This window comes from Gastrolobium bilobum, unplaced genomic scaffold (genome assembly GCF_033153095.1).
Source record: "Gastrolobium bilobum isolate Gb01-03AN ecotype WA unplaced genomic scaffold, APGP_CSIRO_Gbil_v1 utg4377, whole genome shotgun sequence".
Taxonomy (NCBI): domain Eukaryota; kingdom Viridiplantae; phylum Streptophyta; class Magnoliopsida; order Fabales; family Fabaceae; genus Gastrolobium; species Gastrolobium bilobum.
The window spans coordinates 1,266,947-1,294,729 of NW_026895684.1; the positions used below are offsets into that span (position 1 = coordinate 1,266,947).

At 32.1% G+C, this 27,783-nt stretch overlaps 2 protein-coding genes across 3 annotated transcripts in view; one reads left to right on the plus strand and one right to left on the minus strand.

The window, feature by feature from the left end:
* LOC133290039 (uncharacterized) overlaps positions 1 to 16,388 on the minus strand; it is a 34,371-nt gene extending 17,983 nt beyond the window's left edge. Inside the window, exons 1-3 of the mRNA XM_061488089.1 lie at positions 16,196 to 16,388; positions 13,691 to 13,971; positions 10,466 to 10,706 (exon numbers count right to left, since the gene is read on the minus strand). Of these exons, the coding sequence (XP_061344073.1) occupies positions 10,466 to 10,706; positions 13,691 to 13,971; positions 16,196 to 16,388 (715 nt within the window). The remainder of the gene's footprint in view (positions 1 to 10,465; positions 10,707 to 13,690; positions 13,972 to 16,195) is intronic.
* Positions 16,389 to 19,615: 3,227 nt separating this feature from the next.
* Positions 19,616 to 21,654, plus strand: LOC133290237 (ethylene-responsive transcription factor ERF060-like). Of its 2 annotated transcripts, XM_061488314.1 has the most exons (3): positions 19,616 to 20,226; positions 20,305 to 20,395; positions 20,483 to 21,654. In XM_061488314.1, the coding sequence occupies exons 1-3, from the start codon at positions 20,096 to 20,098 to the stop codon at positions 21,131 to 21,133; spliced, it is 873 nt and encodes a 290-aa protein (XP_061344298.1). In that variant the 5' UTR covers positions 19,616 to 20,095; the 3' UTR covers positions 21,134 to 21,654. The 2 variants fall into 2 exon arrangements, with proteins under 2 accessions (XP_061344298.1, XP_061344292.1); XM_061488308.1 differs by having other exon boundaries at positions 19,618 to 21,643.
* The last annotated feature ends 6,129 nt before the right edge of the window (positions 21,655 to 27,783 follow it).

The window sequence follows — 27,783 nt, forward strand, 5'->3', positions numbered from 1 at the left end:
CAAATATTGATATATTTTAGAGTAAACATCTTTTTTGGTCCCTGGCAATATTTATGAAATCTTTTTTAGTCCCTGAAAATAAAAAAGGACCAAATTGGTCCCTAAAATTATGAAAAAAGGGTTACGTTAGTCCTTATGTCAACTCCTCTGTCACTAACGTGGCCCTTTTTACATACTGTTAGGGACCAATTTGTTCCTTTTTTATTGTCAGGGACTAAAAAAGATTTCGTAGATATTGTCAGGAACCAAAAAAGGTGTTTACTCTATATTTTATTGTTTGAATAATTTAGAGTAAAATATTTTTTTATCCTCAACAAAAATTATAAAATTTATTTTAATCTCTTAAAAAAAATTGACTTATGATTCTTTTAAAATTTAAAATAGATTCACTTAGTCAAAATAATAATCCTTTTAAAATTCAAAAAAGACTCATATTAATCCCTTAAACGAATTAATATGAATCTATTTTAAATTTTAGAAGAAATACAAGTAAACTTTTTTCGTTCAAGGAATTAAATTGGATCATGGAATATTTGTTGAGGATAAAAAAATACTTTAATCAATTATGTATTCCACTAAATAACGTCAGTTGTTATTTTGAACTGCTTGCCTTTAGTCATAATTTTTTTTATCTATTTTATCACCATAATAAATCTAATTTGTATTTCATTCTTTTAACTCTTTATTTTAAGTTTTTTCTTTTAATATTATAACGCTACTCATAAAATTACTTTTTAAATAAAAAAAAATTAAAATGCCGACTGGTCACAGAAGTGCCAGTAAATACTCTTATTCATAACAGGATTTGAATAGTTAAAAAAAAAAAATCATGAGTTGCCGTACGAGAGCTAAACAGGTGAGGGTGAGAGTATGTGTTCGAATATCTCCAGTATCATCTTTGAGAGGATTTAAAGTCTTAATCTTGAACTCATCTCAAATCGGATTAGTTGCGAAGCAATGAACCGATTGAAATATTTTTTTTAAAAAAAAATAATTAAAATTATAAAAGGGAAAAGATCCCTTTACAAAATTTTTGCACAAATTTTTACAAATTACACTATCTTCTCCCGAGAGAAGATAGTGTAACTAGTGTTCTCCCGAGAGAAGATAATGTAGTCTGTAAGAATTTATAAACAAATTTTTTTATAAATATAACATGTCCCATTATAAAATAAGATATAAGTGTATAATGAATTAATGATATATAAAAAATACAATTGCGCAACTTGGGCGCCACGCATGTCAGCGTTTTGACTACAAATAATATTTTTTATAGGGTTTGCATTTGTCATTTAACATGACACAACAAACTTTTCTAACTCACAATATTTTGGGGGGTCCACACTTTTTGAAGAAAAAAGAAAAAAGAAATTATGGCACGCAAAACGAATCTCTATAACATTACACAATCACTTTTTCTACAACATAACTCTTATAAAACCCATTTTTATAGCCATTATTTCCTTAGTTTGTCCGATGTTTTAAAATTAAATTAGTAGTTGAATTAATAAAACTATTAGTTTATATTTTTCTAGATTTAATTATAGTCGTGTGATGATAATTAACGATATATTTAACTCAATTTACTTTAATTTTAAATTTATTGCTATCTCTCTTCTTTTTTTTCTAAGGTATTCTTCCGTCGAAGGTCGAAGACTAATCCTTTCGAGGCGGAAGATCACATTAAGTGGGTAAACCTCTCTCAACAAAATCTTTTCCATATGCACGGCCAGGGATCGAGGCGGAAGATCACATTAAGTGGGTAAACCTCTCCCAACAAAGCCTCCTCTTCCAATAAAATTTTTTCCATACGCACGGACAGGGATCGAACTCCTGTCAGCATGTTTAAGGAATCCAGCTATCTATTAACTGTGCTAGGCTTTGTTGATTTCTTTTATTTTGATTACATGTAATTATTAAAGAAGATATAATAAAAAAACTACACATGCATTTAATGGTTTATCACCATGCCAATTTTTTTTAATTTGAGTAATTTAAAATTATATTATACAAAAGCTTATATAACCAAATTAATTAATTACAAAAAAAAGTTAAATTAATGTAAAAAATTTATCTTAAAAAAATAAAAATTCAAAGTTGGGCAAACTTCGCTTATGAATTTACGGATGAGGAAGAGTCCACATTGACCTTTGGCGAACCCAAAAGGAATAGGATCCAAAAGTCGTTTGCTCTCTGCGAACCTTTTACAATTTGTATGGGACAGGGGACTTGTGATTTGCCATCATTGTGGCGCCTCCATTGATGGCAGCTTCTCCCTCTCTTGTCTCTACTACACTGTGGCATCATCATTTTCTCGAATACTTATCTAGATTTTCTCCGTACAAATTAGGTAAATAAAATGTAAAGAATAATTTAAATTCAAAAGTTTAAATTGATGGAGAGAAATTATGTTAATGAGTTTATATTTCTCTAATACGGTCTCTCATATGAAACTTTATTGGACTTGAAGGATGCATTAAGAAACTTCACAAGATTAAATTAATTATTAATTAAATTGAGACGATGAGGAATATATTTGTGACACCAAGACTCTTATATTTACATGGTACCAGAGCTTCACACGAGTTCGATATTTATTGATCCCACTTTCTAATGGAATTAAATAAACAGAAAGTAAATCAAAAATTTGATCTGTGTAATATTTATGCTTAAAGTTTAAAAGGCTCTTACGTGAGGGATTGTTCGAGAATAATATCAACTATTAATGGGCTCTTAAATTTTTTTTGGTTAAGTTAATTCTTTACACGATCAATAATAAATAAATTATCCCATCCACAAAAGGAAAAAACTATTCTTATGCCATAGGAGATAGGTTTATTTTCCTATAGAGACATCGATCCTTGAGCTTTTTTATTTTTTATTTTTTTATTTTATAACTATGCGGGTCCCACCACATGATTGTGAGAGTGGTAGGAGATACTTCTCTCCTATTGATGGAGATTAATAAAGCCCTCCACAAAATTATCACGAGTTTGCATCCTTTCACGGAGAGATCTTTTATTCAGTGCCACTTGGATTAATTTTTTTTTTGCTCTTACTTCCGAACACACGTCATAGTTATTGATGAATTTTAATTGTTGTGTCATTAAGTCGCACCGAAGCATTGTTGTAAAACTCGGCCCGATCCAAAATTCGGTGAATCGGTCATTGAACTGATTCGGGTTAAGCATTGAAACGGTCATGCATCGATCCGGTCAAAACCAGTGACCCGTGACCCGATCGGGTCATGCATTTAAAAAAAAAACCAAAATTATTTCATCTTGTCAGAAAAATGTAGAACTCATTTTAATTTTTTTTTTGTTATTTTATTTGCTAGTATACTCTTTGATCTCAAATTTTAGCTTCCAACACTGAAGCAATTTGTTGAATAATAATTTAAAAGAATGTGACATATGTCATTTTAATATAGTTGAATTTGAAAAATATGAGTTCAATGTTTATTGAGAAGTATGTTTATGGGGATACTGAGTTGCAATTTAAATTGACATATTAATAGCGTGTATTTTTATTTATTTATGCTTCATGTTTTTTAGTGAACTTTGTTTACTTCATTTTAAATATGGAGAATATAATTGAATTTATATGTTCATATTTATATATATATATTTATATATATCCGGGTCAATCGGTTCGACTAGTGACCTAGTACCTCAACTGGGTCGATTCCCGAGTCGAATTTAATAACAGTGACCGAAGTAATTCGGCCTTCCACGATATTGGGGCTCAACTAAGATGAACAATTTCAAGAATTTTGTTAACTTAGTATTCAAGGCACAAGTTAAAAAATATAATATATAAATAAATAGAAATATAATATTAAATTTTAAAATATAAATATTTTAAAATTTAATATTTCTAAAAAATTGGAATAAGTAATATTTAAAATTTTAAATTATATCATAAGAATACATCTAATCAATTTTAAATTTAACATTTTTTTATGTATACAAAATATTTAAAAATTTTGAAATTCCATCTCAATAGTTTTTAATCATTAAATAAAAATATAATAATTTTCATATTTTAAAATGTTGACTATAATTACTTTTTTTTTAGTATTTTTATTGAATAATAAAAATCATGTGAAATATATTATAAAAAAATATAATGAATCCCAACTAAAATTCAGAGTAAGCTAATCTCTTACAACTATACAAAAGGAAAACCATCCTTTGGAAACTTTGTTCTTGTGTTGCTCTCTCTTTCAATATTCACTTTGTATTCACACTTAAACCATTTAAAATGTTTTTTTTTTAGTAACTTTTTCAAAATTCAAAATTTAAGTTCATATAGGTGGGAAAATAGTTCAACATTAATTGGTGGCAAATATGTGTATTAATATACCACTATTTTTTTAAAATTCAAATTTTAAACATATAGGTGAAAAAAGAGTTCAACATTATTTGATGACAGACAACTGTATTAATGCCCCACTACTTTTTATATGGGAATGAGAAATGTTAAGTATATTTAATCGAAAGTGTTATTTGTAATTGTAATAATAATAATTATTATTATTAATATGTTATTTGGTCTTAATTGTTTCGGTCAATTAAAAAATGCATCAAATTAAAAATTAAAAATACGTTTAAATACAAGAAAAATCAGTTGGAAAAACATTTTTGGTTCGTGTATAAATAAGATGCATGCTGCTGCATATTTTCATTTGTTGCTTTTGCAAATTGGTTATGTATGCCTATCTTCTTCGTATTCTCATCTATTCTTCTGTATTATCTAATACAACATTTGTTTTGCACTCAAAATACGATTTTATAAAGGATCTTAATACTACCAAAGAGAAATGGAGGATTAAAGTTAGGGTGGTTAGGATTTGAAAAGTTCCTAATTTTCATCGTAAATATTTTGACGATAATATGGAGATGGTTCTATTAGATGAACATGTAATATTTTTTCGCTTTTTCCTGTTTGCGGCTCTATTGTGATATTATTTGGTTTTCATTACTATACTAATGTGTGCATTATTGTAGAGTGGAAGGAACCATGCTACTGTCAAATGTTCTTTACAGGTTCGGAAAAAACTTGTGAAGGTTGTCTATTTTATCAAAAAAAATTGGAGTTGGATTAAATAGTGATAATTTCAGGCCAACCAGACATGATTATCTTCTATCTTTCAACTTGAGAACGGATGTTAAATCAACTGTTGATGTTAATACTTCTACAATAGATTCAATTTTGTTGATTTTGACATCATTGAGAAAGAATCACCTAATTGTCCTTATTCAATAGGTAATATATTTTGTCTCTGAGATTAATCAAAATGTTATTTTGATTATTATATTATCATATATCCAACTTCTTTATTTTGTAGATGTCATCAGTTTACTGTCAGGAATTGGGAAAGTTTGTGAGCATATTATTTTCGGTAGGAAGACAAAAATGGTTGTGGTGGAGCTTGACAACCTCATGTATTTATATAAAGTCAAAATAAAATATATATTGATTCTTGGTTAAATGTTACACTTAATACATAACATGATTCTTACAACCACTGCAAAAATAGGGGTCACAAGCTTGAGTGCACTTTATTGGAGCATTATATAGATGAAGTGCAAACTTTCTTGGCAATTTATTAGTCTCCTCAAAATGTGATAATAGCTCAACTTGCAAGGATAAAGGTTTTTAGGGGTACTTTTCTGCATATCTCATTTAATGTTTCATTTCTTGACTCCGTTATACTCGTTTTTTTTTTTTTTCTGTATATCCCTCTATTATGTTTTCTTAATTGTATAGGTAAAATAGGAATAACGAATACAAAATATACGACAAGGATTGTTTAGGATTCAAATGTACAGGGGATTATGGACTTTAAAAAAATGTGGTATATATTTTTCTCCTTATGAAGCATTTTTTTTAGTATACCTTTTGATTGTATTCTATATATTTACGTTATAGGCTTTCGTCTGAGGCGATAGAAAGCAGTCTGAGGTTGACTTAGTTGTCCAGTCAATCCTCATATTCTTTTGAAAATAATTTTTTGAAAGAGACGGAAAGGAAGTCTATCAGTGATATCAAGAATTATTGTGGTACATTTTCACAACTAATGCTTTCCAAAACTCTTTCGCAAAAGAGAAGAAACATAAGTTGTTTTAATAATATCTTATGTAATTCCTACGCTACCTATTGTGATGCATCCTTTCCATTGACTGGTACGACCCAATTATTATCCTTGAAAGTTGTTTCGTATTAATATGTTCATATCTAATTCACTTTATCAATATTCTGTGTAAAATATGTTTTCGTTTTCTGCCTCCCCGTTGTCAAGTAAGTTTTCCTCGTCATTTATCTCATTTCCCACAATGAGATAATTATTCATTTGTACGCGATTGAGTCCGGTTTATTATTATTTTTTATTTTTGATTTTTAAACATACAACCTTTCTGAAATAAGCAATATATAGAATGAGTTGAGCTGCAATAGACAACTGTTACATGATATTACTAACGGTCGTAACTCTATTCTTCTAGTTCAAATTTTTTTTTGTCATTAACTTTTACAAAACAAACAAACCAATTTTTTTCTCCGTGCATCGCATGGGTAATACACTAGTGATTCAAGTGACAAAACAACGCATGCAGTGCAAGCATTTTAATAATTTTTTATGATAATTATTATATTTTTGACTTTATTTATAATATCAATTAGATAAACACTTTAAAATATTATTATAATGTAATTGTTGGTTTAATAAATGATATATATATATATATATATATATATATATATATTACTTATTTATAAAAGAAGTTATCTTTTCATCTTATTCTTATGAGTTTCAATAAAAACAACTTAAAAATATTAATTTAATTTAAATTTTCTATTTTTGTTGGTAATATATTTTGATTATATTTATATTAATAATGTCAGCATAACGTACGTTAACTTTTTTATAAATATATATCGGATAACAAGTTAATTAAAAATTTTACATAATATATGATGAGATAAATTCATTTTTATGTTTTTAATAAATGTTGAATTATTTCATTGTATAGAATCATAAGTTTTTTAACGAAACAACTAAAAAATAGTGAAGTTTGATGCTAAAAATAAAGATGTTTAAGTTTACTTGGACATCAAAATTTAAAAGCGATTATTTGTCGAATTTTGCTTATGACATAAATAAGTCAAATTGATTGTGAAATAATAATTACCAAATTAATTGTAAAATTATGTTGGGAAAAAAGTACTTCAGAATCAATGAATTATTAACTATGAACATTCTATTAAATAATTGATTAAAAGCATATTTTCATCTCTCTAATTTTGAATTATGAAATTTATCTTTTCATTTTTTATGCATCCAAAAAATTCGTAATTTATTAAATTAATACAATGTTTTCTTAAAAGCTACTTCCTTTAACACTCTCTTGAATTATTTCTACATAACTACTTCTACATTATACCAATGAAGTTTTGCCATTTGAGGTAATGACGCTAGCAGAGGTAGCTTTCGAAAGGACGTGCGAAGTTAGTTTTCAAGAAAAACTTATAATTTAATAACGCAGATAATCAATTTGGAATAAATATTAATTAAAGGATGAATTTGCAAACTAGAAAATAAAATCATAAGGCAAAGCTATATTATTTTATCTAATAAATTTGTTTAAATCTTTAAGAGAAAAAGTATAAAAAATAATTGAGACCTTGTCAAATAAATTATGGAAAAATATTTTCTCATGTTGCATGAAAATTCAATTCTTATGTTGTGACTCTTCGATTTACGAGTAAATCTTTTTTTTTTAAATGTGAAATCCACCACTAGTTGAGTCACAGCAAAAAAGAAGAAGAAGAAGAAACTTCGAGCGCAACTAGGCTTGGCAAAAATGAGCCAACCCATCGGGTTGGCTCGTAACCCGGCTAAAATGGGCCGAGTTGGGTTAGAGAAAATGAGTTAGTAACTCGAGTCAGCCCGACTCGTTTCAGTTCGAAAAAAATCGAGCCAACTCACGGGTCAAATAGGTTGGCTCGCGGGTTATGGTTTTTTTGTTAATATAAAAGTATAAAAATTAATTAAGGTAAAGTGGAAAGCTAAAACCTAAAATCCAAATTTCAAAGACCCAAACAAAAATACTCTGCAGCTGCCAATAAGTCCAAAATCGTGCATTAAGGACATTTTCTATAGTATGTGTGACAGTGTGAATGTGGTGCCAACTGCCAATAAGTCCAAGTCCAAATGCAAAATTTTCTATGGTTTATCTGTATAATGTCTTTGTATTGAATGAATTAATAATTTAGGAAAAAAATTTAGAAGTTATAGCATCAATGAAATTTTATTTTATTTTCTATTTTTTCGAGCTAACCCGCGAGCCAACCCTAACCCAACTCGGGTCGGGTTGGGTTGAGTTTTCTGTCTCGTTTATTTTTCGAGCAAACCCTAACCCGACTCATTTTTTTCGAGTTGAACGCGAGTTGAGTCGGGTTGGCCTGTTTTGCCAACCCTAAGCACAACACGCGTATACAATCATGAAAGGTTCACCATGAGAATGCAAAAGTGAAGCTCCCAAAGTGAGGCCACTCAAAAACAAAAGTGAGATAACAAAGCTCTCTATCTTCCCCCCTCTCTCTCTCCAAATAATATGTATTATTATTTGTTAGAAAATAAAATAATAATTTCTTATTTTTGAACTATTATACTTTAATTTAATATATTAGGATGAATTCAAAAACTATGGTTAGAATTTTTATTTTTTTTGGTAAACAAATCTTTTTTATATTTATATTAAAACCTTAAATCCTAAAAAAATTAATAAAATATATTTATAGTTTTTAATATTTTTCTTTAAATTATTAAAAGAGTTGGACAATAAAAACATGATACCATACGATATGTTGAATCGAAAATAATTTAAAAATCAATAATTAAATAAATGCTAAAGTATAACTTTTAAATATATTATATACCACCATATATTGCATGCTCATCTCCAAGTTTTCACTATATAAATCAAGAATAAAAACAAAAAAACAAAAAATATTAAAATTCATAACTATAATTTCTTTTTGTTCTATTTTTTATTTTATTTTAATTTTAATTTTTTCTTTTATCTTAATAGTGATTCAAAACAATAGTACAGGATTTTTTTGAACCTTTCCCTATAAACAATTCACCCAATAAAGTACATAATAATGAATATGGAAGATCAACAAACATGAAGTAGAAAATAAATGTATAAATAATGGGTAAAATTATATAGAAGAACAATTTAAGAAGATGAAGAAGATAAACAGACAGAAACAAAAAAAAAAAATGTGCACAGAAGCTTATTACAATGGAAAATGTACAGTAACACATCCTATTTATACACTAACTAATAAGGTTTTTTAACTTAATTTTTGTATTAAAACTTATTTTTTAAAGCTTCTAACAAAATAATCTTTGGTTCATTTGTAGATCCAAAAAATTAATTAATCCTAATAGATATAATAATAAATATTATTAATAAATTTAATAATTATCCATATAAAAAATAATGAGATATTACATTGTTTACTACCAAAGAATGTTGAATTATCTTCTCACCTATCAAATTTAAAATTCGAATTTAAAAAATTACTAAAATATTATAACAAATGAGTTTCCTATCAAAAGCAGAAAACTTGAAGCCTTTACCTTTAGCCTCCTTCTTTTTCCTTAGAGCTTGAAGGTGCAACCTTTTATGGCCACTTAATGCATTTCCTGAGTTGAACTCCCTCCAACAGAATTCACACTTGTGGATTTCATGAACTGGTTTCTAATTTGTCCCTTCATCACCCTTTGGTTTATCACCAACTTCACAAGACTCAGAAGCTGAACTTTTCATCTTCTCTCTCTTCCATTGAATTCTCAACAACATCTGACCCTTCCTCCTTATCTTCATCCTTTTGAATAAATAAATAATAAATAAATAACTGATCGAGCTACTGCTGAGAAAAGAACAATGGTAAAGAATGTAGAAAATACCTTATATAACCTATCATCGAACTTGTTTTGTTGATCACAATCCATCTGAGTAAAAAAAAAAAGCAACCAAAAGAGAGAGTTACAAGATAGGCTTTAAAAGTGGACATGGATAAGAACGAGTACAGAAAGAGAGAGAGAGGATATGAGAAAAAGAAGAAACTAACCATAAGAAGAGGGAGTTGAGAGGCAAGTAATTAAGAAGAAGAGAGGATATGATATTGCGAAATTTCTCAGATATCATGTATGTCTCTAGCTTAAGCACTTGGATGAAGAAGATCGTCAGTGCTAGCTGCTGCCAGTACTTATATTTAAAAGTGCCAAACTAAATAAATAAATAATAGACCAGCAATTAAGTCTGTATTCAATTTTCATAAATAGCTTATCATTTTTTATTACTGCCAATATTTTTCTGGGATGTGAATTCCTTGTGACAAATATAACAAATGAGTTTCTTATCAAAAGCATAAAACTTGATGCCTTTACCTTTATCCTTCTTCTTTTTCCTTAGAGCTTGAAGGTGCAACCTTTTATGGCCACCTAATGCATTTCCTGAGTTGAACTCCCTCCCAAAGAATTCACACTTGTGGATTTCTTGAACTGGCTTTTGATTTGTCCCTTCATCACCCTTTGGTTCATCTCCAACTTCACAAGACTCAGAAGTTGAACTTTTCATCTTCTCTCTCTTCCATTGAATTCTTAACAACATCTGACCTTTCCTCCTTATCTTCATCCTTTTGAATAAATAAATAATAAATAAATAATTGATCGAGCTACTGCTGAGAAAAGAACAATGGTAAAGAATGTATAAAATACTTTATATAACCCATCATCGAACTTGTTTTGTTGATCATAATAATCTGAGTAAAAAAAAGCAACCAAAAGAGAGAGATACAAGCTAGGCTTTAAAAGTGGACATGGATAAGAACTAGTGCAAAAAAAGAGAGAGAGAGAGGGGGTATGAGAAAAAGAAGAAACTAATCGTAATAAGAAGGAGTTGAGAGGCAAGTAATTAAGAAGAAGAGAGGATATGATATTGCGAAATTTCTCAGATATCATGTATGTCTCTAGCTCCAGCACTTGGATGAAGAAGATTGTTAGTGCTAGCTGTAACACCCTGTGTTAACCCAGTTTTTTATCATGTCATTGTATTAAGCCACGCCTAATTTAAAAATACGGAATATCTTTTTCTATTCAATTATGACGTCATTATACTTAGCCAAGTTGATTACTTAATCATTTTCATAAAAACATCGCCTGTATGTAATTGCAATTCAACAATAACTAGAATACCTCATATATAAATAACTGTGAGTATCTAAAATCACGGAACTACAACACGTAGTCCGGACATAATCCTGATACATTCTTAATACACCAAGCTAAACTAAGATATAGTCAATCAACGTGGCGTGGACAATCCCCATGCTCACCAAATAAGGCAACAAAGCCCAACAGCAGTCTCAACTCAATATCATGATAAAGAACAAGAAACATAAGTAGCATCCAATATCCAGTCATGTCAGCATACAACAAGTATATAGTCAACTAAGCTCCGGCCTCTTGCCGCTAGAGGAATCAACCCCAGAGTTACCTGAACCTGAAATATGTGCCCCAAACGTGGGGTGAGATCTTTAACAAGAAATCTCAGTAAGAAAAGGGGTCCTCAAAGATTTTTCACCCCAAGCTCACTTACATGTGCAATATAAGTTCTAAAAGCAGTAATTCAATATCAGATCCAAAATCAGTGCAATGCAACAGATATTCATGTCATGTGTGTTATAACTATTCTACTGATCAGAGAAATGCAGGAATACTTCTATTACCCACATAATACCAGCCCATGTTGTACCCGCCCACAGGACCCCCCATGGCTTCTTGTTTAGACAGAACACCACATACATATCATATAGCATTTGCACTTAACAGTTCAATAGCATTTCAACAAAACAATACATGAAAACACATCATGCATATAACCATCCCCCCATGGGACATGGTGGAACAGACAATGGCTAAACCGAGTACACGAAAGCTTACCTTGTAAGCTAGCTATCCAAACCAAGAGTCCACACACCGCTCAAGGCCCACAAACAGCACAATCACAATCTATTTGTACACTAATTCATCATCAATAATCATAGCACATAAGCTTATACATAAAGACAACGCTTCTCCTTTACGTTTTACGTCTTAATGCTTCTCACAAAGCTACAAGCCCTTAATCACTTAGATTCAGACTTAGTTAAGTTATTACAGAAGTTCAACTTCATTAACTTAGGGTCCACAAACCCATAACTCAGATCTGTATGAACAGTACCTTCACTGTTCACGAAAATCCAGATATTTGTCGGGGGTATATCCGGATATCATAAACGGATATGCATATCCGAATATCATATCCGGATATCCATATTCGGATATCAGAAGACCCCATATTCGGATATCATATCCGGATATTTCACGATAGAATGCAGTTCTGCATTTCGCGAGGTATCCTTCCTAAAGGTGGCTCATTTCATGATTCCAGAAGCTTAAATGCATTTAATGGTGTGTTTAACATTACCCAACGTTAAGTTATCAACTTTAATCCATACATGCATCAAGGTTCCATTTTTAATCAAGAAAACTCAAGTTCGAGGATGGTAAGGCTTACCCAATCTTAAAACATAAACAAATGGTGCTCTTGGAGCTCACAAGTCAGCTCGAAGGTACTGACTTCAAGGGTGCACACAAATAGCACTCAAGCAAGGATCTTTCTTCACAAAGTTTGCTTCTTGGAGCTCCAACAACCAAGGGAAGCACTCCCACACCAACCAACTCAGAAACAACCCTCACCACTCAGAAACAGCCCCTTCCCAACACTCACACAACCCTCACCACTCAGAAAAAGGCACCCTTTACACTCTCCAGAGCTCACACCCAAGTGTTTACTTAATCAAGAGGAGAAACAATGATCAAATGTGGTGTCTTTGGTGAGAAAATGAAGAAGAAAGGGAGTAGCAAGGTGGCTGGTCATAAGCCTCAGCAAAAACTCACGTAGAGGTGCACAAGTCTGACCTAGGATCATGTGCCATGGCCTTATATAGGCTGCTTAAGTTTTAATCGCACAGTATTAGCATTAATAACTACGCTTAGTATTTTAAACCCAAACTTTTGAATCTGAACCTACTCATTTTTCTAAGATTTTTCATATTTTTATTTTAATTTTTGCAACACCTTTCCGGTACGCGCTTTTCCATAACTAGTATCAGTTCTGGCATCAGTTCTTATTATTTTGACCCGAAACTTGTTTTCCTAGTCCTATATAATATTCTAGGAATATACATGCGCTTATTATAATTTTATGGGATACTTTTTTGGTACGCATTTATACCGAGTAGCAGAATCGGTATCTGCACTTTTCGTCCAAAAAGCGACTTTCAGCATTATTAACCACTCTCTATATTTATTTAAGCCTCATAATAATTATTAGGGTCAATTATGAAATTATTTCCTAATTTTACATAATTAATTAATTAACTTACTTAATTAACGGTGCGAGTTTTTACATTAGCTGCTGCAGTACTTATATTTCAAAGTGCCAAAATAAATAAATAAATAATAGACCAGCAATTAAGTCTGTATTCAATTTTCATAAATAACTTATCATTTTTTATTACTGCTAATATTTTTCTGGGATGTAAATTCCTTGTGACAAATATAACAAACGAGTTTCCTATCAGAAGCAGAAAACTTGATGCCTTTACCTTTAGCCTCCTTCTTTTTCCTTAGAGCTTGAAGATGCAACCTTTTATGGCCACCTAATGCATTTCCTGTGTTGAACTCCCTCCAACCGAAATCACACTTGTGGATTTCTTTAACTGGTTTCTGATTTGTCCCTTCATCACCCTTTGGTTCATCACCAACTTCACAAGACTCAAAAGCTGAACTTTTCATCTTCTCTCTCTCTTCCATTGAATTCTCAACAACATTTGACCCTTTCTCCTTATCTTAATCCTTTTGAAAAAATAAATAATAAATAAAAAAATAATTGATCGAGCTACTGCTGAGAAAAGAACAATGGTAAAGAATGTATAAAATACCTTATATAACCCATCTTCAAAGATTTTTTGTTGATCACAATCCATTTGAGTAAAAAAAAAAAAGCAACCAAAAGTGAGAGTTACAAGCTAGGCTTTAAAAGTGGACATGGATAAGAACGAGTACAGAAAGAGAGAGAGAGGGGGTATGAGAAAAAGAAGAAACTACCCGTAAGAAAAGGGAGATGAGCGGCAAATAATTAAGAATTAGAGAGGATACGATATTGCAAAATTTCTCAGATATCATGTATGTCTCTAGCTCCAGCACTTTGATGAAGAAGATTGTTAGTGCTAGCTGCTGCCAGTACTTATATTTAAAAGTGCCAAAATAAATAAATAAATAATAGACCAGAAATTAAGTCTGCATTCAATTTTTATAATTAACTTATCATTTTTTATTACTGCCAATATTTTTCTGGGATGTGAATTCCTTGTGACAAATATAACAAATGAGTTTCCTATCAGAAGCAGAAAACTTGATGCCTTTACCTTTAGCCTACTTCTTTTTCCTTAGAGCTTGAAGGTGCAACCTTTTATGGCCACCTATTGCATTTCCTGAGTAGAACTCCCTCCAACAGAATTCACACATGTGGATTTCTTGAACTGGTTTCTGATTTGTCCCTTCATCATCCTTTGGTTCATCATCAACTTCACAAGACTCAAAAGCTGAACATTTCATCTTCTCTCTCTTCCAATGAATTCTCAACAACATCTGACCCTTCATCCTTATCTTCATCCTTTTGAATAAATAATAAATAAATAAATAAATAATTGATCGAGCTACTGCTGAGAAAAGAAAAATGGTAAAGAATATATAAAATACCTTATATAACCCATCTTCAAAGTTGTTTTGTTGATCACAATCCATTTGAGTAAAAAAAAAAAGCAACCAAAAGAGAGAGTTACAAGCTAGGCTTTAAAAGTGGACATGGATAAGAACGAGAACAGAAAGAGAGAGAGATAGGGTATGAGAAAAAGAAGAAACTAACCATAAGAAGAGGGAGTTGAGAGGCAAGTAATTAAGAAGAAGAAAGGTTATGATATTGCGAAATTTCTCAGATATCATGTAAGTCTCTAGCTCCAGCACTTGGATGAAGAAAATTGTTAGTGCTAGCTACTGCCAGTACTTATATGTCAAAGTTCCAAAAAAATAAAATAAATAATAGACCAGCAATTAAGTCTGTATTCAATTTTCATAAATAACTTATCATTTTTTATAACTGCTAATATTTTTCTGGGATGTAAATTCCTTGTGACAAATATAACAAATGATTTTCGTATCAGAAACAGAAAACTTGATGCCTTTACCTTTAGCCTCCTTCTTTTTCCTTAGAGCTTGAAGGTGAAACCTTTTATGGCCACCTAATGCATTTCCTGAGTTGAACTCCCTCCAACCGAAATCACACTTGTGGATTTTTTTTAACTGGTTTCTGATTTGTCCCTTCATCACCCTTTGGTTCATCACCAACTTCACAAGACTCAAAAGCTGAACTTTTCATCTTCTCTCTCTTCCATTGAATTCTCAACAACATTTGACACTTCCTCCTTATCTTAATCCTTTTGAATAAATAAATAATAAATAAATAAATAATTGATCGAGCTACTGCTGAGAAAAGAACAATGGTAAAGAATATATAAAATACCTTATATAACCCATCTTCAAAGATTTTTTGTTGATCACAATCCATCTAAGTAAAAAAAAAAAAAGCAACCAAAAGAGAGAGTTACAAGCTAGGCTTTAAAAGTGGACATGGATAAGAACGAGTACAGAAAGAGAGAGAGAGAGAAAAGGTATGAGAAAAAGAAGAAACTAACCGTAAGAAGAGGGAGATGAGCGGCAAGTAATTAAGAATTAGAGAGGATACGATATTGCGAAATTTCTCAGATATCATGTATGTCTCTAGCTCCAGCACTTTGATGAAGAAGATTGTTAGTGCTAGCTGCTGCCAGTACGTATATTTAAAAGTGCCAAAATAAATAAATAAATAATAGACCAGAAATTAAGTCTGTATTCAATTTTTATAATTAACTTATCATTTTTTATTACTGCGAATATTTTTCTGGGATGTGAATTCCTTGTGACAAATATAACAAATGAGTTTCCTATCAAAAGCAGAAAACTTGATGCCTTTACCTTTAGCCTCATTCTTTCTCCTTAGAGCTTGAAGGTGCAACCTTTTATGGCCACCTAATGCATTTCCTGAGTTGAACTCCCTCCCACAGAATTCACACTCTTGGATTTTTTGAACTGGTTTCTTATTTGTCCCTTCATCACCAACTTCACAAGACTCAGAAGCTGAACTTTTCATATTCTCTCTCTCTTCCATTGAATTCTCAACAACATCTGACCTTTACTCCTTATCTTCATCCTTTTGAATAAATAAATAATTGATCGAGCTACTGCTGAGAAAAGAACAGTGGTAAAGAATGTATAAAATACCTTATATAACCCATCATCGAAGTTGTTTTGTTGATCACAATCCATCTTAGTAAAAAAAAAAGCATCCAAAAGAGAGAGTTACAAGCTAGACTTTAAAAGTCGACATGGATAAGAACGAGTACAGAAAGAGAGAGAGAGGGTATAAGAAAAAGAAGAAACAAACCGTAAGAAGAAGGAGTTGAGAGGCAAGTAATTAAGAAGAAGAAAGGATATCATATTGTGAAATTTCTCAGATATCATGTATGTCTCTAGCTCCAGCACTTGGATGAAGAAGATTGTTAGTGCTAGCTGCTGCCTGTACTTATATTTCAAAGTGCCAAAATAAATAAATAAATAATAGACCTGTAATTAAGTCTGTATTCAATTTTCATAAATAACTTATCATTTTTTATTACTGCCAATGTTTTTCTGGGAAGTGAATTCCTTTTGGCAAATATAACAAATGAGTTTCCTATCAGAAGCAGAAAACTTGATGTCTTTACCTTTAGCCTCCTTCTTTTTCCTTAGAGCTTGAAGGTGCAACCTTTTATGGCCACCTAATGCATTTCTTGAGTTGAACTCACTCCAACAGAATTCACACTTGTGGATTTCTTGAACTTGTTTCTAATTTGTCCCTTCATCACCCTTTGGTTCATCACCAACTTCACAAGACTCAAAAGCTGAACTTTTCATCTTCTCTCTCTCTTCCATTAAATTCTCAACAACATCTGACCCTTCCTCCTTATCTTCATCCTTTTGAATAAATAATAAATAAATAAATAATTGATCGAGCTACTGCTGAGAAAAGAACAATGGTAAAGAATGTACAAAATACCTTATATAACCCATCATCGAAGTTGTTTTGTTGATCACAATCCATCTGAGTAAAAAAAAAAGCAACCAAAAGAGAGAGTTACAAGCTAAGCTTTAAAAGTGGACATGGATAAGAACGAGAACAGAAAGAGAAAGAGATAGGGTATGAGAAAAAGAAGAAACTAACCATAAGAAGAGGGAGTTGAGAGGCAAGTAATTAAGAAGAAGAAAGGATATGATATTACGAAATTTCTGAGATATCATGTAAGTCTCTAGCTCCAGCACTTGGATGAAGAAGATTGTTAGTGCTAGCTGCTGCCAGTACTTATATTTCAAAGTGCCAAAATAAATAAATAAATAATAGACCAGTAATTATGTATGTATTCAATTTTCATAAATAACTTGTCATTTTTTATTACTGCCAATGTTTTTCTGGGATGTGAATTCCTTGTGGCAAATATAACAAATGAGTTTCCTATCAGAAGCAGAAAACTTGATGCCTTTACCTTTAGCCTCCATCTTTTTCCTTTGAGGAGATTGAATTCTTCGTTCATCATTAAGGTTTGTTTTAATCTCCTCGCTCAACCGGATGCTTTGTGTGCCAAGGTCCTAAGATCAAAATATAAGGTGGAATCTGTTATGATCCAAAACATAAACGCTCCAATCGGAAGCTCACAATTGTGGAAAGGGATTAAAAGGCACTGGAATGTCATTCTTGATCATAGTCGTGTTCTATTAGGCACTGGGAGTGGTCCACTTTTATCTCATGCAGTCTCTCATATCTTGGACGAGGACAAGCTTCTTCAGGTGTCAGAATATGTGGATGCTTCTGGTTGTTGGAAATGGGATACCATTCAGCAAATGCTTCCTGATTACATTATTGATCGTATCATGAACACAGTTCCTCCTTTTGATCATGATGGTAGGGACCGCATCATATGGAATGTGACGACAGATGGAGTTTTCTCCCTGAAGTCAACTTACACTATCTTGGATAACGGTGACAATCTGATTCAGACATGGGATTGGAAGCATATTTGGAAATGGGTGGGACCAGAAAGAGTGTGTATGTTTCTTTGGTTAATGGTGGGTGAAAAGCTTCTGACTAATAAACGAAGGCTGCAGAGACGCATGACTCCTTCGAATATGTGCCCAAGATGTAACTATCACAGCGAAACAGTCCTCCACGCCATTCGTGATTGTCCGAAATCAAAAGAGACTTGGTGCTTGGTTGTGAAAAGCACAAACTGGCAATATTTTTTTGCACTAAATCTTCAAGACTGGGTGATGTTCAATCTGGACAATAGTTGTGGTTGGGGATTGGAGGAGAATTGGCCTCTCCTGTTTGGAATTCTTTCATGGATTATCTGGAAATGTAGGAATGCTTGGGTCTTTGAAGAGAAGTATCAGAATGCTTATGCTATTAGTCGATCAGCCTTAGCCTTTAAGAACATCGTGGAACTAGCTGCAGCTTTGTTGAATGGATTACATCCACATATGAGAAGTCCCGCAGATAGGCTGATAATGTGGTCTCACCCTCAAGAGGAATGGGTCAAGCTTAATGTTGATGGGTCTAGCTTGGATAATGGCCTCAAGACAGATTGCGGTGGAGTTCTGCGTGATGCTTCAGGGCATGGATCGTGGGGTTTTGCAGGAACTTAGGTTCAGGAATGGCTCTAGAAGCTGAGTTGTGGGCTTGCTTGGAAGGTCTTTAGTTGGCTTGGAATAAAGGTTTTAGAAAAGTTTGGTTGGAAGGGGATTCACTCTCAGCACAACATCTGATAACTAATGGGTGTCTTCAAAATCACCCATCTGCAACATTGGTTCATCGTATCATTTGTATGCTGCATCTTAGTTGGCAGGTCCATATTTCACACATTCATCGTGAAGGAAATGCGGTGGCGGACTGGCTAGCTTCTCACGCGTATGGATTCGCCTGGACAATTCAAATTTTTGAAGAGCCTCCTCACGGTTGCTTAGAAAGATTGTACAGCGACACCATTGGTGTTTGCTGGTCAAGGCGGAATGCCTAGTTGTTTTTCTTGTTATCTGTTCTTTTGTTTTTAATTTCTTGTTATTGTCCAAAAAAAAAATTGATTCAAGCCTGAACACAAAAAAATAAATATTAAAGGAGATAATTACGCATAAGCAAACTTTCCGTTTACGATAGATGTCTCGGGTGGGATGTCTGTCATTTATGATAAAGGTATTGCGTAGGTGTCATTTTTTAATAGGATAGCCATCAAAGAATAAAGGTATTCTTCAAGTTGACGAGGCAAGTGATTCACCAAGGAAGAAAGAACGGCACCAGATCAACAAACTTCGAGCGCAACACGCGTATATAAATCAAGAAAGGTTCACCATGAGAATGCAAAGAGTGAAGCTCCCAAAGTGAGGCCACTCAAAATCAAAAGTGAGATAACAAAGCTCTCTCTCTCTCTCTCTTAAATACACCGTTTCCTTGGCCCCTCTCTGTAGTCCTCTGTCTTGGAAAAATTTAATCACAGTTTTTTTGTGAAAAACAAAACAAACCCAGGTTCTAATTTTATAAAGTCAGGCGATTCAGGACGAAATCCAGGTTTTTAAGTTTTTATTTTAACTTGGTGAAAGTCTCGTTTTTAATTAAAAAAATAAGAAGAAGAAGAAGAAACAATTACAGTCATTACTTGCAGTTTTGTTTCTACCTGTTCTCTGATTTTGGAATTGAGACAGGTTCTAATTTTAAACCTGTAACTTTGTCAGTCTTTTTTTTTTTAATTACCTTCTCTTGTTTTTACTTAATTTCTTCTTGTGTTGTAAAGCATGGCAACAGCTATAGATATCTACAATAGCAACATGACACCGGAATTCTTAGATCCTTATAGTGAAGAGCTGATGAAAGCACTAAAGCCTTTTATGAAAAGTGATTCATCTACCTCTTCTTCCACCTCGAAATCACAACCTTCCAGCATCTCTTGTTCTCCATTTTCATCCAATTCTCTCCCCAATTTGTATCCCAACCTCTCCAGCACTTCCCACTTGTTTTCCCAAAGCCAAACCAGTTCCCTTGGGCTCAACCAACTCACCCCATCACAAATTCTTCAGATTCAAGCCCAAATCTACATTCTTCAACAACATCAACAACAGCAGCACGTGGCTGACGTAGCCACAGCTTCTCTCCAACGCAAAAAGTCAACCCAGTTGCAGCACCAAAACGAACACGCCCTTAGCTTCCTCACACCAAAACCCGTTCCTATGAAGCACGTTGGCACTACACTGAAACCAACAAAACTGTACCGTGGGGTGAGACAGAGGCATTGGGGAAAATGGGTCGCTGAGATCAGACTCCCCAAGAACCGCACTCGTCTCTGGCTTGGCACATTTGATACCGCAGAGGAAGCAGCGTTGGCTTATGATAACGCAGCATATAAGCTTAGGGGTGAGTTTGCACGACTAAATTTCCCTCATCTTCGCCACCATGGAGCCCACGTTTTCGGTGAGTTTGGAGATTACAAGCCTCTCCCTTCCTCGGTCGATACCAAGCTCCAAGCTATTTGTGAAAGCTTAGCCATTTCACATAAACATGGAAACAACGTAGAAAAGCCCTGCACCTCTGTTGAAGATAGAAAGCCTATTATGATGATACATGACAGAGAATTGGTTTTTCCTGAGTTCGAGGATGTTAAGTTCGAGAACCCAAAGTTGTGGCCCATGTCTGATGAATCTTTTTCACCCTGTTGTTCTTCGCCTGAATCCGGTGTTACTTTCTTGGATTTCTCGGATTCTAATCGGTGGGATGAGACAGAGAATTTTGGGTTGGAGAAGTACCCTTCTTTGGAGATTGATTGGGCAGCTATATGAGTCATGTTGAACTATTTAGCTTTATTATGTTTTCGGTTTGGGTATATGTATTTGTACCTTGTCATTTAGGTTATGTTTTGCTGTCTTCGGCAGCATCTGCAATGAAATTTTTGACATTTGCAGATGTTATGATGAAACAGCTTGCATATTTTAGGGTACTAAATTAGAGTCATGGTGGTTATGGTCTAATGGTTTCTTGGTCTGCTGGTGTTTTTTATTCCTTGCATGACTATAGGAGCTTCTACTTGTGTCTTGGCTACTTGTTCAAAAGTAATTAAAGTGCCTTTCCAATATATGGTTTTTGGGTTTTATTAGTGTTACTTATATCTTACATGATTTAAGTGTTGTTTCCAATACACACAAAAATGGAGAGAGAAGGTGGAATGATGAAAGAGAAAGAAAAACATGTGTACCCCACCTCTTTAATGTGTGTGTAAGAAAGTGATGTTATATCATGTTACACGATAAACATAAAACTCATGGTTTTTTCTGCTTTTCTTCTTTTGAAGTTTTTGTAAAGCAGTGAGCACGAAATGGTGTTGAACATTTTCTTTTATTATGTAATTATAGTATGAAAATTTGCTATCGATAGCCCACTTTTACTGACTTATAAATGGAGTTTGATTAAATCAAGGACTATTGTGATTTGAGTGGTGTCAATTGTTCTGTCAAGCTTTGTTTCTCATCCATCCATCAAGAGGTCTATTCTTGTATTTTTCATTTCTATATTTTTGAGTTCGAACTCGAATTTGAAAGGAGAAACGCTTGTTGCCAAATGAGTGTAATCAGGAGAAGGCCAAACCAATGGCTTCATGGCAGGTTTTTGCATACAAATCTCCTAAAATCACAAATTCATGCAGTCAAATGGGGAAAAAAAGGGTCTGACTAAGTAAATATTCGAAGATTCATTTCATTCACGCAGCAAAAGGAAAAAAAATAATCTTACCAATGAAAATTGTTGATGTCAACGGTTTTATTCCCAAGTAAAACCATTCGATTCAACAGTTGGGATTCCCAGCATACACGTTGCATGCGACAAAAAATAAAAAATAAAATCCAGAATGGTATAACGACTCAATAGATATCTAGAACTTAATATAGATAGAGCAGGATAATCAATCTTCAATAAGTTCATCTATTGTTGAAGGAACGTTAATAGATTAAGCAAAAGATTTTTTAGCAGCATTCCTCTAAACAGTGATGAATCCAAGCAACTGCGTTAGGAGGCCAAAATTTTATATTATTTAAACAATTGTTTTATAAGATTTAAGAAAATATTAATTTATTTATTCATTTTTAAAAAAATCCTAACGTTTTTTTCTGGTAATGTAAATGTTTAGCTCAATATATATATATATATATATATATATATATATATATATATATATATTTAAAGATGAGAGAAATGATTCGTTTACAAATTTTTTATAAATTTTTAAAAATTACTCTATGTACTCCCGGAAGTATATAGTGTAACCTAATGTACTTCCGGGCATAGTTATTAAAACTGAACCGACCCGGCCGGGTCGACCCAGGAACCGGTAAACCGGTCATATAACCGGTCCGGTTGAAGCAACGGACCGGTCATGCATTAGAACCGGTGCGACCCGATCTGACCCGGCCGGTTTTCATAAAAAACCGGTGACCCGGCCCGGTCCAAAAAAAAAATTCTAAATTTTGTTTTTTTTCAAAAAAAATCATAATAGCCATATTTTAATATTTTTTTGCTAATTGACTTACATAAGTTATGTACCTACAACACTAATATTATCTCAATTATGTACTATGTATAAAATTTTGAATTAATTTATAGTTAGAGATGTCATTTTTTGAACCTAAAGCCGCGTATCACGATCATTATATTTTTGTTTGATTTTTTATTTGATAATAATACGTGATTTATTATTTTTTGTATTAAAATATTTGAATTTTTTTTATCATTTTTTTAGATATTTGAGTATGTTTATAATTTTTTAATATAAATTATAAAATTACATATAATTACCGGGTCATGGGATTGAACCAGTGACCCACTGGTTGAACCAGTGACCCGGTACCTCGACCGGGTCAATGACCGGGCCGGTTTTAATAATATTGCTTCCGGGAATACATAATGTAATTTGTAAATAAAAAATTTATAAATATAATCCCCTAAAAGATATACGTAAACAATATGAAATTTTTATAGCAACTAACATTACATCAATAAAAATTAAGATTTTTTTTTTGTCGAAATAAAATTAAGATTATATACTTAAAAGATTGCAAGATCGTATCAAATAAATTATCCTTTTGTTATGGACTTTACAATAAAATTAATCTTGCACTTGTTAAGTATTAGAGATTTCCCCTTGTGAACCTTGTGCTTTAGATAATCTATTTTGAATATACATAAAACTATAATATACTATATATAACTTCATTGGATCAAATTGAAGTCAAACATTTTCAATTTTTAAATGTTTATTGAAATGATGATATTTCTCAAATATTAAAGGGCGAAATATAACTCATAAATTTGATATTTTTGAATAAAAACAAACTTGAAATAAAAGGAAGAAAAACTATATTAATTTTTTTGGTATTTTCTCGTTCACATCAAAAAGTTATTTACCATATATTTGTTTGGGAATACGTTATTCTACCTAATTTTTTTTTGCCTACATTTAGCTATCATTCTCCAACACACTATATTGTATCATAATCTCAGCTACCTTTATTATTTCTACTCTCTCCTTTTGAGATTTTGATCGAATAGTGTTAGAGAATGGTAAACAAAAAATAGACAGAAAAAGAAATGGGTAAAATAACCTGTCCAATTTGAATCAAAAGTTTAAGGAATAAAATAAAAATATAACAAAACTAGGGGCATGTTATATTTACAAATTTTTTTGTTTACAAACTCTTACAAACTACACTATCTTCTTCCGGGAGAACACTTGTTACACTACGTTCTCCCGGGAGAACATAGTATAATTTGTAAAAAATTTCAAAAAAAATTTGTAAACGGATCCTTCCCCGTAAAACTAATTCTAAATTAAACAAAAATTTGTATACACGACTTATGTAAGTAAGGAGACACTATCCCCCTCCCAACTAGATCCGGCCCTTCCTACACATTGAAGCATTCCCTAAAAGCATGCCAGAGAGTAAAACACTTGATTTGGGATTTAACAATGCAACATATCCAAAATCTAGCTCCAATTCTCATATATAATAATAAGAAACGGTATTAAGCCAAACAAATTGAGAAGTAGGAGTGTGCACGATTCAGTTCGAATCGATTTTTATATCAAACCGAATTATAAAAGTGGTTTAATTCGAGCGAATTGAACTGATTTTAAATGGTGTTTCAGTTTTTTAATTAGTTTGTGGAGGAGATGGTTAAATTTTTAAACTCATTTAGAAAAATATGATACGTTTCGATTTCGTTTGCGGTTTAGTTCGATTGATTTTATTTTGTAACAATATTAAAAAATATATATAATTCTAATTTTAGTCCGAATTGAACCAAATTAATAAAACAGTTTGATTCTTGAACCCAACAGTTGAAAAAAATATAATTCTGTTGGTATATAATTTAAATCAATTTATTATTTGATTTTTTTTACTCCTCGATTAAGAAGAGTTGTGAAGCTTTTGAAACAATTTAAAAAAAAAAAATTAGCCAATCAAATATGCGGTCTACAATGTATGAGAGGCCGCATGCTTTTGTTATGAAATGTATCCTTCCACACGTTATTTTTATTAAATGATTTTTTGCACGTTCTCTTCCTAAACAACAGGAAGACTTAAGGGGCGGAATGGTTGGAGTTTGGACTTTCCAGATCGAGCTCGGAGAAGGGCAAATGTCTGAAAGAAAAAGAGAAGATGGAGTCTTCGATTGAGCTTCGGACCTATCAGAATTGACAATCTGAGTATGTGACACACATGTGTACTGATTTATTTTTGTGTAAGACGAGTATTTCAATTGAAGTGAATGTTTGTGCAAGAATTGCATTAACTTAAATTTTATATAATATTTAAAAGAACTACATGAATTAATGGGAGAGTATCCCAATTAGTAGGTATATTCTCATATATTTTTTTACCCGATCATGTAATATGAATTATTATTTTTTTGTCTGTTTTACATGTTTTGTCATTAAAATTTGGAAGCAGCTTAATGACAAGTGGGGAAACCTAATGCATAAAAACAAATATGGAAGCAGCTCTTTCTTATCGCGTGGGGTTGAGATAAGGAATTTGGAAGGCCGTCCCTTCTCCATCTAAAAGGTGCAAACATTAAGAAATAAAAGAATAGGAAGAAGAATAAAAAGATCAATCAAAATCAAATCAATATTCTTATTCTTCATTCCTAGCACGCGAAGACAAAGTTAACTCTGCCAAACAGGATGCAGGGTGAAAAGAAAGGCCCACAAAATAAAAATAAATATCCCTGATTGGGGGCCATATATGACCACGCACCATCACCATAAGGAATCCTTCCAGAGCCTAATCAGTCACCGCTCAACATTTCTCTATCTCTCGCCTCGCCCTGTCCTCAAAATTATACCTTTTTTAAATTCCTCACTTTACCTCAAATTCCGTCTTTTTGAATAACGTTAATGTGAACGGGACCAGAATCTTGCGATGCATCTCCAAGTTGGTAAAAGAATTCCGTGAAGAGGGGATAAAGGCATAAAGCTCATCTTCCTAGCCGGTTATTCACTCTTTACAGTCTTTAATGATGTGGCTTTGCATGCGTCCTTGCATTTATCATATATATATATATATATATATATATATATATATATACGAGGTAGATCTTTTGATATTAGTGTCAAATTTGAAATTTGACATCTCATTTAAGAGCCGTTAGATCAGAAAAGATCAATGGTGTCACATGCTTACAAATTTACAAATTAGAGTCATTGATCTTTTTTGATCTAACGGATTTCAGATAAGGTATCAAATTTCTAATTTGACACCGGTGTCAAATGATACTACCTCTATATATATATATATGTGTGTGTCAAATTAAGAATCTCCTTTTTCCTTAGCAGATTAGCAATTAACGTTTTTGGCTTCAAAAGTCTTTCCTATTAACAGTGAGAGGTTTAATTTAGGTTCCCTCTCTCTCCTCCTACATGTTACCAAAAAGAAACGATGCATCGGCATATATAAAATAAATAAAAGAGGTGATTTATCATTTATGCATACTTTTTTTGACGAAAGGGATGCGGTGTGTGCTGTGGGCTCCCTGTGATGTGGACAACAAGTGTCATGACAATAATTAATGTTAAATATCATCAACCAACCACTTCATTTGCCTGCATTAAAATATTATTTGACAGTTCTGGAAGTTGAGATTCAGCTAACAGTTGCGGATGATCTGAAGTTTGAATTACTTTCGTTTTATTCAGTGATTTTATGAACTATTCAAATAAGAAATCTGACTTACGTATTCACGTATATTATGCACAATTCTGGAGTATCTCATACATTTTTGGTAATTAGGAGAGTGGTGTATCAGTTAAGGCTTGCTAGTGTTAATACCGAAGTAAATAGGTGATACATTGCGGTAACTTTTGATAGACTTGTTAAAATAAAATAAAATGTATAAATTATAATTCATATTTAGTGTATTTTAAAAACAAAACAAAACAAAGCCATTAGTATTGATCTAATAGCGACAAATTTAGGTAATTTGTATAAGAACTTAGGTACGAACTTCATTATATTAAAAACAAAACAAATATAGAACTAAAACGTATTACATTAACCTCTAAGGATAACTGAGGGGGCTAGAGGACATGCCTCTCTTATCGAAGAGAGATTAGTCTCATCCTTCCTCTGGTAGCGGAGCTCAATACATCTGCTGTTTCAATGAGTTATACGAAAAACAATCAAATAAAAAAAAACAATAAAACCATTTCAATTCGTTCTTTTTCACTTGATCCGCACACCAAGAGCCATCCAAATGAGACGGATGAATTAAATTGCTATCTAGAATCAAATTAAAGTGACGTAATAAACTTTATATTGTAATTTTCACTTAATGCAAATAACGAGTTTTATTTACTTTTGTTTTAATGTTACTTTACATTTAAGTAAATCAATATTTGTGTGTGTATATATATATAGGGGCAAGATCCTTTGACACCGGTGTAAAATTTTGAAATTTGATATCAAATCCTAACCGTTGATTTTCGTCAATCAACGGTAATCATTTATTGAGAATTTATAATAATTAATAAGTTTGATTCCCAATAAATGATAACTGTTGATAGGCAAAAATCAAAGATAAGGATTTGATGTCAAATTTCAAATTAAAGTTTGACATCGGTGTCAGAATATCCTAACTATATATATGAAAAATAATTATCTCATGTTGCATGAGATAATGCAACAGAGACAAAGTAGTGGGGTCCATTATTTTTCTTAAGTTATGGACCCCACTATATTGTCTCTGTTGCATGAGATAATTATCTCATGCAACATGAGATAAATGGATCCCTATATATATATATATATAGGAAAAAACTTTGTTCCATGAGATAAATAGATCCCTATATATATATATATTTGGAAAAAAAAATTCTACAGCCATTTTAGATAACATTATCTATAGCTACTTTTTTTTAACTAAGTCTCACCAGTAAGACATA

Coding starts and splice junctions, on each gene's coding strand:
- LOC133290237 (XM_061488308.1), top strand. CDS start 20,096: ATGGCAACAGCTATAGATATCTACAATAGCAACATGACACCGGAATTC.